Source organism: Chiloscyllium plagiosum, unplaced genomic scaffold, assembly GCF_037043375.1.
Source record: "Chiloscyllium plagiosum isolate Xiang-an unplaced genomic scaffold, Cpla_swu_hap1 HiC_scaffold_8, whole genome shotgun sequence".
Lineage (NCBI taxonomy): Eukaryota > Metazoa > Chordata > Chondrichthyes > Orectolobiformes > Hemiscylliidae > Chiloscyllium > Chiloscyllium plagiosum.
This window is the reverse complement of record NW_028270146.1, coordinates 79,139,327-79,152,504: the sequence shown is the minus strand read 5'-3', so window position 1 is coordinate 79,152,504 and position 13,178 is coordinate 79,139,327. Positions and strand designations below refer to the sequence as shown.

The window sequence follows — 13,178 nt, the reverse complement described above, 5'->3', positions numbered from 1 at the left end:
AACCGGAAGCAGCAGATTCAAACCACTATAAATGCCGGAGGAAACATCACAGAAGTGCTTCACAGGAGGCTCCCAAGCACTGAGGATGTCACCTAGACAGGGGACGAAACGTCTGCAACACAAATTCCCAGCTCAGCGAACAGAACCACAACAACGAGCACCCGAGCTACAAATCTTCTCACAAACTTTGAGCTATTTTAATTGTTTTAATGCAATGAGATACAGCACATCTATGACGATACTCATTTGACAAATCAAGCCTACTATTGACTCTCCTTAATCAACATTGATCGCCTGGTTGGACAAATGAGACCCTGAACCAGGTTCTTGTAATCCTTAAGAGTTATGCCACTTTTTCAGACAAAGTATCTAGAAAGGCTTTTAAGTGCTATTGTGACTTGATTAACGAATAACTTCAGCCAACAACACACCGATTTATCCAGCAAACTTTTGCTAAATTTTCCCACTTGACTTGCAAACATTCTAACCAAGGCTGCATCAACCCTTAATTATGCTATTCCATTTGAGCTATGGTAGCATACAGGAAAATAACTGTAATTCTCAATTCCCTTGGAGAAATCACTCTTCATCTGAAGATAACCAAATACCACATCCCACCACCCATCTCACCTTCTGTTTAAGAAAATGAATAAACGATGCAAGAGAGATTGAGTTTGCTGATAGGTTTTCTCTATAACTCTCACTTTTATCATGTGTCTACTCATCCTGTGGAAGCTCTACTATAACTGCCAAGGTTTATGGCTCCCAATTTATCTATACAATTTTTTAAGGCCTAGGTCAATACTAAAAATAATCATCTGTAACACTGGGGAATGAGAGTACAATTCAATCTGCAGTTTTTTTCTCTTAGAAAATCAGTGAAGTATTAGCACCTCTTTAGGAATATAACAGGGTTGCACCTTCACTGTTTCTCTTATCAGAGAACATTAAGGCACTATCATCATAAAGGTGTCCTACTTCTTCTGCAATAATCAATAGCAAAGATTGCACCAACTTACATTATTTAAGTTCAGAGCAATATAACATCTCAAAGTGTTTCAAAATCAGGAATAAGACTCCAACAGGAGTCAGAAGGACTAAGGATAGTAGCTCAAGGAGAGGTTGAAAAGGGTGATTTCAAAGTGGAGATGCAGCAATGTGGAACAGTGTAAGAAGAAACTTCCAAAGCACAGAGCCAGAAATATTGGAAGCTCTATCAATCATGGTAGGGCTGAGAAGGCATGAAATGCAGACAATTGGAAAGCGAAGGATGTAAGGATAGGGCTCTTGAGGCACAGTGGTAGTTCCCTTCTTTTGGAGCAACAGGCGCTGCTCTTGAGGTACGTAATAACATCTCCAGGTCAATTAAAAAGACATCAATAACAAAGAGACTGACCCCTGCAGGAAATTGCACACATTGAACACTGAATGGGCAAAACTTAAAACACTTGATGGGCTAAAGGAATCTTTAAAATAATGCAGTAGTCAAGGTGGAAAACTGAAAAGTTAAAAATTACTGACAATTTAGATTGAGCACTGCCATCATGGTAAATGGGCATTTAGTATGGCTATAGAAATGGAAAGCAAAGTAAACGGCCTCTAAAGAAATATTAACCAGAGGTCGCAGATCTAGGGACTTTGCAAATACAGTAATTAGAACTGTGACATTCAACAGGTTATAAACCTAAGCAGATCTGATCTAGAGGGGATAGAATGTTTGGAAGATCCTTCCTAAGCACCTCAATAAAGGTGGAAATAATTTGTTTATCCATTCTTCCTTCACAAAGGGTCATTCTGAAATGTTGGAATAATTCAGAAGAATAATCATCTCGGTGCACTTTTCACAGATAATCTGCTGATTCTAAATCATCCAGCAAAGTGGTAACCTCTGCAGAAATTGATCATCCTCCTGGAATGCTGTTTCTATTGTTTATTTTTCTGCATGACTGATGCTGGCAAATGTAATTCCAATGTTCCAGGACGTAGACTGAGATACAGCAGACACTAATCATAAAAAATATTATTTTTGTGGAAACAGCAATTTTTTTATTTTTCCATTCGGAAGGCATCTAAAGTCCCTAATGTTGTTAGAATTTTTTTTAAATGCAGTTATACAAATACATATGAAAGAAACCCAATGATCAGTGCAGGGAAAAAATCTGAGGGAGTGTACCTCTTTAAGAGTAATCTAGAATTTCTGGAATTGCACATAAACCATACAACCCCATGTAGCAGTTGCAGTCACAGTTGCAGTTCATGTCCCATTTCTTCTGGACAGATATTGCTTGTTTTAGAGACAATTCTGATGCAGTGAACTAGATTTTATTTTTCTTAAAACTTAAAAATTTCTAATTACTCTAAAATTGGGAGGAGAGGTAACAAATTTATAGAGGTTAGGATTTACGTATTGAGAAGATAAAATACTTGCAATAATTAAGGAGACTATGAAAGGCAAATTAGCTAAATTTTTTTCTTAATTCAGTCACCTTTTTCCTCATTACTTGCAAAGAGGAGCTTTTAATGTTTTGATCTTAAGACCAAACCAAAACTGTGCACATTCTTTGGAGGCCAAGTCTAAACAGAGATTTGTTTAAGACATTATAAAGTCAAAACTCTACCATGCACACGAGAGAGACACAGTTACTGTGATGGTGTTCCTCCAGTCAGAGATCTTGTCTGTCCAGTTCCTCCAGTCACAGGTTCCCTCCCTCCCAATCTGACTGCTCCTCAAAAGACAGCACCACTGCATGGAGCAGCAGTCATAGGTGAGAGGGAGGGATTATGTGACCAGAGAAGCCATTAAGGACCCGAAGGAAAGTTGATGGAGCAGACCAAGGGAAGTTTTCATTCAGCCTGCTGGAATGAGGTGAATGCACATTGAGGCTGGGCCTGAATTTCGTCCAGGAGAAAGAAGGGACTGAGGACAAGAACTGAGACAGAAAGCAACCTTACAGGTGGAGGAGCCCAGTCCTGAGTCAAGAGGAACCCTTCCATCTTGATGCAGCTTCAGTTATTCACCACTATCCTGGCTAGATTCCTGGTCTGCCCCATGGTGGTGGCGGTTGTGTTTGGGGAACGCATTGATTCCTTACTCTTGTCGCTAAGGGGCATGGCTGGGAGCAGGGAATCAGTGGCTTCAGTCATTGTTACCTTCAGTAACAGGCACAATGGTCCCAAGCTCATGTGGGTGGTGGCTTGGGGATATGATGGAATTAGGAAACAGCAGTATGGTGGAGGCAGGCCCAGTTTTGATAAAGATTTGTGCAAATCCCAACATTAAAAGGACAAGTGTGGCAAAGATCAGCCGCTTTCTAGGTCCTTTAACCGATGCTTTGGAAGACTGTGTTTTGTCCCTGCCAATGACGCTGAAGTTTCAGATATTTCAATTTTGGTATACAGGCCAGTGCTGAGAAAATTGTATTTTCATGTTTTTTTTGCTTTGGAGAGTAAAATATTGACATAGATAACTATGATTTTTGTAATAACTTGGCCTTCTAAAAGTTCGACTTAAGATAAATGCAGTAAAATAGAAATTTAGTCCAAACAAAATTGAACAGATTGCTCAATAACTAATTGGCAACATGCTGTACATTATAAAAACTGAAAGAATTGTGGATGCTGTAAATCAGAATCAAAAACATAAACTGAGGGCAAAAGAGAAAATGCTGACCAGCTTTGACAAAGGGTCAGTTAGACTCGAAACATCAGCTCTTTTCTCTCCTTAAAGATGCTGCCAGACCTGCTGAGATTTTCCAGCATTTTCTCTTTTGGTTTCAGATTTCAGTAATTTGCTTTTTTACAGAAACTGAGGGTTCTGTGGAAGGGTTCACTCAACCTGAAATATTAACTCTGATTTCTCTCCACAGATGCTGCCAGACTTGCTGAGCTTTTATACCAATTTTTGTTTTTGATGTAGTTTGTGAAAATGAACATCTATTCACAAAGTTTAAGGTATACATGACTTCTTCCACTTTCAAAACATTGCTGCAACTTAATTCTTATCAGCTGAAATGCCATTCAACATTTTATGTTCCCTATATTTTAATACAGGAAATGACTCCATTTCATAATTAAGGGGACAGTGACTAAACACTGAAAATGTTCAGCTGATCGGACACAGATTAAAAGATAGATCCTACTTGACGAATGATGAATGGATTTTTAGAAGTGACCGAGGTAATAGTCAATGCCACATGTTCATGGATCTTATTTTTATGAACTTCCAGAAGGCATCTGATAGAGTTCTTCTTCAGACGCTGTTAGCTAAAGTTACAGCTCATGGAATTGAATCAGGATTGATCTGGTTGAAAGCATTTCAGCTTGCTTAAACTAAACAACGGCTCCTATTTAATGCAACTTCTTCCTTTACTCTTCAAATATGGAGACAAACTTACCTGTTTGAGATATGGTTCTACCTGATCCAATGTCTTCCCAAGATGCTTTTCTGGATCTAGACCTGCCAAAAAAAAACAAACTTTAAAAAAACCAACTTTATGAAGTGATTATGAAACATTTTGTTACAAATACAACAGAAAAACTTTTGAGAAAGAAGAGGACAACAAGAATCAATGAGCTATACAGTCAAAGCAAGATGATCTGGTCATTACATTGAGCATTGCTGACTGTGATCAGTTAAGTGTATAATATAATTCCAGATAAAGTGCAATAAACTTGAAATGTAAAGACATGTTATAAATTACCAGACTGTTTTATAAAATTAAAAGAGGCAAAAGTCAACATAAGGAAAACTACCTGGTAGACCACAGAAAACCTTACAGCTTAAAATAATCCCTAGTGGTGAAACACATCAAGACCAAGTTAAAGGAAGGTGACCAATCAAAGAATAAAAATGGCTCGATACATTTTTAATGCATTTCTTCATTCAAATGCTGCAACTGATATGTAAAAGAGACAGTACATTTTATTAGACATATGTCAATCCTGCTTATGGTCAGGTAAGGTGGAGAAGGTGAGAGAGTGGCATTAACACCGATCGTTTTAAACATCTAGGTTAATTGCAACAATTTTATTTTAGAATGCAGCTATAACATTTCAATTTTTAAAAAAAGAATTAGCTCACTAAAATAAAAGGGGCCAAATTGTAAGGATTTCTTGGGAGAAAGAAAGTGGAATTTTAATATTTACTGCCCTGAAAACAGGCGCTACATAAAACACATATAGATAGTAAGCTCCAAAAGGTAGGGTTAGGGTGCGTAAAGGTTCAAAAATGGATAAAAGAGCTAAATTCCAGAGATGAAGCGAGAGTGACTGCCCTTAACACCAAGGTTGCATTTGATTGAGCATGGTAAGAAGAAGCCCTAATAAAACTAGAGTTAGTGGGAATCTGGGGAAATTCTCTCCATTGGTTGGAAGCATATGTGGCGCAAAGGCAGACAGTTGTGGTTGTTGATGCTCGGTCATGTCAGCTCCAGGAGTTTCTCGTGCTAGCGTTTCAGACCTAACCATCATCAGCTGCTTCATGAATGACTTGCTCTCCATTGTAAGGTCATAAGTGGGATGTTTGTTGATGATCACACAATGTTTAGCACCATTCATGACCCCTCTGCTATTATGCAATCCATGTTCAAATGCAGCAAAACCTGGACAAGTGGCACCCTTCAATTCAAGCCACACAAGTAGCAGGCAATTACCATCTCCAACAAGAATCTAACCACTGCGATTTTACACTCAATGCTGTTACTAACACACTATCCTTGGGGTTACCAGTGACCAGAAACAGAACTGGAACAACTGTATGATTTACTGTGGCCACAAGAGCAGGTCAGAGGATAGGATTCCTGCACTGAGTCCTACATCTCCTCTCTCCCTACCACCTTTATAGGCTCAACAAGGCAAAATCAGACATTTGATGGAATACTCCCCACTTGGCTGGATGAGTGCAGCTCTACCAACACGCAAGAAGCTTGACAGTATCCAGGACAAAGCAGCTCATTTGCTTGGCACCGCATCCACAAGCATTCCCCTCTTCACCACCAATGTTCAGTAGCAGCAGTGTGTATCATCTAAAAGATTCCCTACAGAAATTCCCTAAGATTCTTTCAACAGTGCCTTTCAAACCCATGACCACTACCAGCTCAAAGGACAAAGTCAACAGACAAATAAGAATATCACCATCTGCAAGTTCCCCTCCAAGCCACCAGCCATCCTTACTCTCAAGTGTATTGCCATTCCTTCAGTGTCATTTGGTCAAACTCCTGGAACCCCCTCCCCAAGGGCATCATCAGTTGACGTACGTCATTGACTGCAACAGATCAAGAAGGTAGCTCATCATCACCTTCTCAAGGGCAACTAGGGATAAGCAATAAATTCTGGCCCAGTCAGCGATGCCCAACACTGCGCGAATTAATTTTAAAAACAGACAGGAAGATAAAGGCAGCTGCAATTTCAAGTCTGTGATCCCTTGAGATCATAGAGTCATAGAATCTTCAGTCCAATTAGTCCACGCTGAACATGCTCCCAAACCAAACTAGCCCCACTTATCTGCGTAGGCCCTTATCCCGCCAAACCTTTCCTATTCATATGCTTATCCAAATGTCTTTTAAATATTGTACTGTACCTGTATTGACCACTTGTCCCAACTGTTTAGTTATTGTTTTGTTTCCTCAAAGTGGCAAAGTTTTGTAGATCTTGAGCCAAGAGTGAATAGGTGCTTTTTCATTGGTTTTTGTTGGAGATTGAGAGATAATTAGAAAGACTGTCTCCCAGCTCTTGCTTACAAATCAATTTTTCCTTGTCTCTGCTCTGTTGCTATAGGTTCATTTGTGTATTCCTGAGTCTGCACTTTGTTTTTCTAAGATGGTTAGTGTGAACTTATCAAACATATGTCAATTAAACTGGAGACACAGATTTGAGTTTCTTTATACCTCTCTGAATTGTGCCACTTGATAAAAAGCTAATTGCAATGTGGCTGGTTTTGTGAATTTCATTTAAGTTTCCTGGACTTGCCTCAATCTATGATCAAGTGCAGATCTCTGTGGCCATTTTAGGTCAAAATTAGACATTGTTAAAGCCATTATTAATTCTTAAGAGGTCTTGGATAATCAGGTGACCGAAGCTGAAATATTCAGTTGACTGCAGTCATAACAATGCTTATATTACACTCTTCATTCATTGCACCAATCTTACGGTGGTAACGGCTGATTTTCATAACTAAAGCATACAAATCACCATAATTCTATTCAGATTGTTCTATTCTAAATTTCCAGGGACTGACCATTTTCAACATGTAGGATCATGTTCGAATAATGACCAAATCAGTGAGTGGCGAAAATAGCCTGTTTTATTCAGAAACCACAAGTAGCACAAGTTCAAGATCACAATAGAATCCCAAAATACAGTTATTATACAGATTAATGATATGGAGGTGCCGGTGTTGGACTGGAGTGGACAAAGTTAAAAATTGCACAATGCCAGGTTATAGTCCAACAGTTTTATTTGGAAGTACCAACTATCAGAGCGCTGCTCCTTCATCAGGTAGCTGTGGAGCAGGATGATAAGACAGAGAATTTATAGCAAAAGAACAGTGTCGTGCAATTGAAATGATATATTGAACAAATGTTGATTGCTGTTAAGTCTTTCATCTTTTAGAATGGGTTGCAGGCTTCGGTTCATTAATAAGCAAATCCTAGAACTGCGATATAACTTAAGGTTTTATTTTAAAAAAGGTGACATCTCAGCTGAGACAATATATTAAAGGAGTGAGGTTAGAGTCTGTCTGTATCCCATTCTTGAGTCAAACTGGTTCTATTTCCAAAGTAGGAATTTATAAAATGTTATATTCATGTTGTATTCATGTTATATTCATACAGAGACACTCTAACCTCACACTTTTAATACATTGTTTAAACTGAGACGTCACTTTTTTATATAAAACCTTAAGTTATCTCAAGTGACTTAAAAGATGTTCTGAGATTTACATATTAATGAACTGAAACTTGAAACCCATTCTAAAAGACGACTTAACAGCAACCAACGTTTGTTCTATATATTGTTTCAATTGCATTACACTGCGTTCTTTTGCTATAAATTCTCTGTCTTATGATCCTGCTCTACAGCTACTTGATGAAGGAGCAGTGCTCTGAAAGCTAGTACATCCAAATGCTGGACACTAACCTGTTGTGTGATTTTTAACTACATATATTAAAACACCATTCTCTATGGTATTACATTTACCATCGAAAGGACACAAAGGTTTGAGGAGCTTCTGTCCTGGGAGACAGGAAATGGGTTAAAACATGTGCTAAGTGCTGGCTGCTACTTCTGATGGGATTAAGAGTGTCTTTTGCCTGGTCTGTTTGCATAACTACGAGGTGCTAGTCCTTCTGTCTTTTAAGTTAGTAAATGTTCGTCAAAATACTGGGCCTATATGCTCTAAATAATTTAGGAATGTACCTGTACCTAATAAAGGAATAAAGGATATTAAACTCATTACCACTGGGTTGTGAGATTTGTATACTATTTGCAAATTTCATGGAAGTGCTGTTTTGTCAGTTATATTCTTAAAGGGATAACGGCTGCAGTAAAAGGTATTTAACAAGTACACACTAACTGGGGAAACTGTTTGGTGTTCTGTAATCTATTTATGTCTGGGTGATGGTTGGTAAGGGCTGATGAATATTATAATGTTTCGTGCAGATATGATGGGGATGGTATTGTTTACAATACTGACACCTGTTCAGGGGTGTAAAAACAAGCCTAATAAGCATTTACGATGAAGGGATGTTGTAATTTTAGTCTATATTGTAATAGTAAACTGTACTACAAAACGTGGTTTTTGCAAATGAATGAATGAAACAGTGTTATAGTAAACAATGGGTTAGTAAAGGGTTATGAATGAATGAATGGGAATCCAGTATTAATGAATATAGCAAGCTGGTGAGTGAATTAGGAAAAATAACCTCAAACATTCTGACAAAATGCAAAGATCTGACTTTCTGGAACATTTCAAATGGTTTTCTAACTGAAATTACATAATCTTTGTAGTTCCATGAGAGAACATCATAAATCCTGAAGCCCATCAAGTGTGGTTATTATTCAGGTTTCTGGGTTTTATACCATTTATTGGCATTGGCAATTTTGATAGTTCCCAATAAATAATATCTTGCTGGACAAAAACCCTGTTGTTATCCATGTTGGGGTCATCCCTAAATTAAGGCAGAATGGGTTATGGAATCAATATATATTGGGAGTTCCAAGGCAGTGACAATATTTCCAATGGATCTTCAGGGATGTGTCAACATTAAAGGAGTTCCTTGAGAGAAAGTAAAGGAGAATCCAGAGAAAAACAATCTTGTGATTCTTTACCCATCCAAACTTTTAATTTGCTTATTTTACTGCTACTTTGACTGTCAGACTAATTTTTCAAAATTCAAAGTAAATGTGATTTATTTTGATGTGAATAGAGACAATGGTAGATTACATTATTTTGCAGAATATAACTGGGTAATTACATTTATTAGGATGTAATGCAATTCTTCCAGCATATTAATGCACTGAAATCTAGAGGAATCTAAACTTATTTGCTTCACGACCACATCTGTTTCTTACTGCAGCAACATAATGGATAAAATGTGTGTTACTGAGCACAAAAACATTAGTATTTGGTTTTTTAAAAAATCCATCTTCTATTTTCCTTTCTAAGAGTTTTTGTTACTCTGTCTTAAGTCAACTTTCATTTCCCTAAAGACCCAAGTCCCTCTCAAATTAGCACATTCATACACATCAAATTGTTGGATAATTAATTCATAGCTGAAAGGTTTCAGGCCCATGTAGTTGAATTTTCACATTAGGGACTCTTGTGATGCTGAAGTAGAGCTCCTATCCCTGAACCAAGAGGCCTGGATTCAAGTCCCACACCCTCCAGTGGTGCGTAACAACATCTCTGAAGAGGTTGATTAGGTGAATTTTCACATTTTCTGTCTGATTTTGACAGATTCATAGCAGCAAGTCTGCCATGGCCAATGGCAACTTTTCTCATGCAATCAGCTTTTCTTCATCTCATTGATTAACCAAACAGCCTGTTCAGTGCCCGTCTCATTGAATCACGCAGCAGGGGAAGTGGGAATACTTGTCTTTGCTGGGACTTTGTGCAGTTCACACTGTCACCATGACAGTTAAACCCTGGCTCCCCAGCACTTAAGGTGCTGCAGGTCAGGAACTGTTCTTCACTCTTTAGTGTGGTAGGAATATGCTGAAGGAAATGGCCCAAAAGGGAAGTTAGTTCCTTGCTTTACTAACAAGGACCTTTAAGGTGCATAGGACGGTGCAAGGAGGGCAGTGTTTTTCCCTCTTTGAACCTAACTGCTTGCATTAAAATTTAGTGCAACTATTTTGGAAATTGGGGTTCCCTTTAAACGGTGTGCTTTTAATATTCCGCATTCAGCATTTCCTGTGGAGCTTGAGACATCACTTAATTGTGTTACAGTCATAACTAGCCTTCCAAAGCATAAATAAAAGATTTCCTGGGTGCCACATTACCCTATTATGAATGCAGTGATTTGGAAAATATGACTGTTTTTGTTTGTGGAAAGAGTGAAAACTAACCTTCAAGTGGAGGTGGGCAGGGGATAATGGTCATCCGATGTCAAGTATAGCTGTGTATGATCATTGCTAAAATGAATCAGGTAACTGACTGACGTAGTGTAAGCTACCTGCTCTGGAAACAGGTTTACCAGCAAGTACTCGAGGGTAGGGTACAGTCTTTGTTTGAAGCAGTCCTCATCAGGGTGCTTAGAAGCTTGACCAGAAGAACAGGAGAGAGACCCAGAGAAAAGTTCCTTAACACCTTGGCTAGAAAGCAGGAGGCTGTCTTCATAAATTTAACACGACCGACATATTTCATACCATCAATCTGTCTCCCCTCTGGAATCAGTGAACCAACCCTAATTGTCATGGTTGTACACATTTTTTGGCTAATTAATAAACTCAATTAATTATCTAAAAATTGATTGCAAACGGTCGACATCCTATGTTTAGTAACTGTGATCACAACTCCTCAAAACTAACAGCTGAGACCTTGACGGACACCAGAATGGGATGCCTTCCATTTTTTCCAAAGGCAAGTCTTGCTCTGAGAGATGACACAGTTCGGTGACAGCGACCTGGACCATCATTAGTCTGTGCCTGCACTGTTTCAAAGAGCTGTAGAAAAAGACAGCTAGGTCTATAGACATCATTCTCCTCCGCATACATGGGGAATCTTCACCTGTTGCCTCTCCCTCTGGAAGACCGTAGTAGCCATTGGTGACTGCTGTCCTTTTTGGGTGAGCAGATGTAGTAATTGCTCACTCCTTCTACACTGCACCTGGGAAGCAAAGTCACCAAGCAACTGCAGTCGCGATATGAGCTGAGAGTTTGTGGGAAATTTTGGAAAGAAAACAGCACTTCAGGACTCAGTCATCAGAACAATCACAATTAAGTGTTGTTATGCCCTGACACACTGTGTCATGGAGGCTTTGCAAAGAAGCCAATGTCATGCCTCTATGAGGAGCTGCGAGTTGTGTAACTTTATCCAGGTGTGCAATGTAAAATCAAAGTGTTCATGCTACATTTTTGGAATACTGCGATAGCACTCCCTTTTCAGGGAAAGCCACCTTGGTGCATAACAGACCATGTCCTTGCATGCAAAGTGTGTGAATACAACAGCTCTGAAACATTGCTTTCCAATGTCAGGCAGAAAAAGTAATTGAGAAGTAGCAAACCCAGATGAGACATTTAAACTAGCTTCTATTTGATTTCTTTATATGACATGACAAGGAGGCAATTAATTCAAACACTGTAATGATCATGATTGCTTGAGGCTTTAATTTGTAATGTTTTCTTTGGGCAATGAACGGCCCTCCAATGAAGTGCAAGTTGATGCCAGATTGCTGACATATTGAATCAGTGAGTGCACAAAACTTTCCCCTAACAGGACATCAAATGCAAACAATAACACTCTGCCCACTCTGCACATGGTGGCAGCAATTTTGTTTCAATATTGGAAGGCTGATATGGGAATCAAAGATGTCAAGGTTTCCCTTATAACTGATTTACAGACTCTGTTCAAGACCCAAGCTGACTCCCCCATCTGTACCTGTGACCCCATTGAACTTTCAGCCATTTGCATTTCTGTTCTGCCCTATTATAAAACTGTTAATATCACAAATTTACGCTGGGGCCATGACTTTGCAAACTGTTCATGGCTTGCCCACACACTGCAATCAGTTGAGCCACTAGACTGAATGTGGTGGTACCCCCGATTGACTGTAGCCCCCCCTCATCATCTTAATGGATGGTCTCCTTTGACTTTCACACATGGGCATTGAGTTGAAGCACATGAATGTGCCAGTGGTTTAAGATGTTGCCACATGCTGGTGTGGCATTCGCACAGCATGGTGCCATAAGTGATGTATCCATCCTTTAACTGTTCAGTGCTCTGAACCATGACACATTGCCTACCTACACTATAAATCAGTGCAAGCCACTGAGGATGTAAGCCATAGCAAGTAAGGAAGCACTGAGTAATCTTTTTGCTGAAAATAAAACTGAATCCACAGCAGTTTCCAAGTACATGGAAAGTAAATGAAAAGAAGAGCCATAAGATGGTTCCTGGGTCAACGCATTGGCTGTATTTGTGTATCTGAGTGCCAGGTGATCTGGCAGAAACATACAAGTCATACTTGTCTCTGAAGGGCTAAAGTACTGAGAGAGTTGATCCAAACTGGCCATGATAATGTGGTATCTTGATGAAGTGGTCTGATATTGCCCATTTGCATGCACAAAGGATGAAGGCGGACAGTATCCATGGAGCAGGAATATTGTGGTGATGATCCAAATAAGCAATTGGAGAGGTGTTTTCACCAGGTAACCACTCTCTGAATTTGTTGGGAATTGGTCCCATTTAGTTTCTCAGGGAAGGAGAAGAGAATTGCAAGCTGCAGAGAAATGAGGCAAATTCGGTTAATAATGAGTTGCGAGTGCATGGAAATTCCTGCATGATAATGAGATTCTGAACTTGGCAATTAAAATTCAAGGAGAAAGTGAGGACTGCAGATGCTGGAGATCACAGCTGAAAATGTGTTGCTGGAAAAGCGCAGAAGGTCAGGTAGCATCCAAGGAGCAGGAGAATCGACGTTTCGGGCATGAGGCCTTCTTCAGGAATTAAAATTCAAGGAGAA

The 13,178-nt window shown here is 39.2% G+C and overlaps 1 protein-coding gene across 3 annotated transcripts in view; it reads right to left on the bottom strand.

Annotated features, from left to right (window-relative positions):
* The window catches only part of dph6 (diphthamine biosynthesis 6), a 332,005-nt gene that overhangs the window by 203,931 nt on the left and 114,896 nt on the right, over positions 1–13,178 (bottom strand). For all 3 annotated transcript variants that reach the window (XR_015757950.1, XR_006312826.2, XM_043698016.2), the window contains exon 6: positions 4,395–4,456. Coding sequence is in view for 1 of the 3 variants with exons in the window: in XM_043698016.2 (XP_043553951.2) it covers positions 4,395–4,456 (62 nt within the window). In the remaining 2 variants the exon portion in view is untranslated. The remainder of the gene's footprint in view (positions 1–4,394; positions 4,457–13,178) is intronic.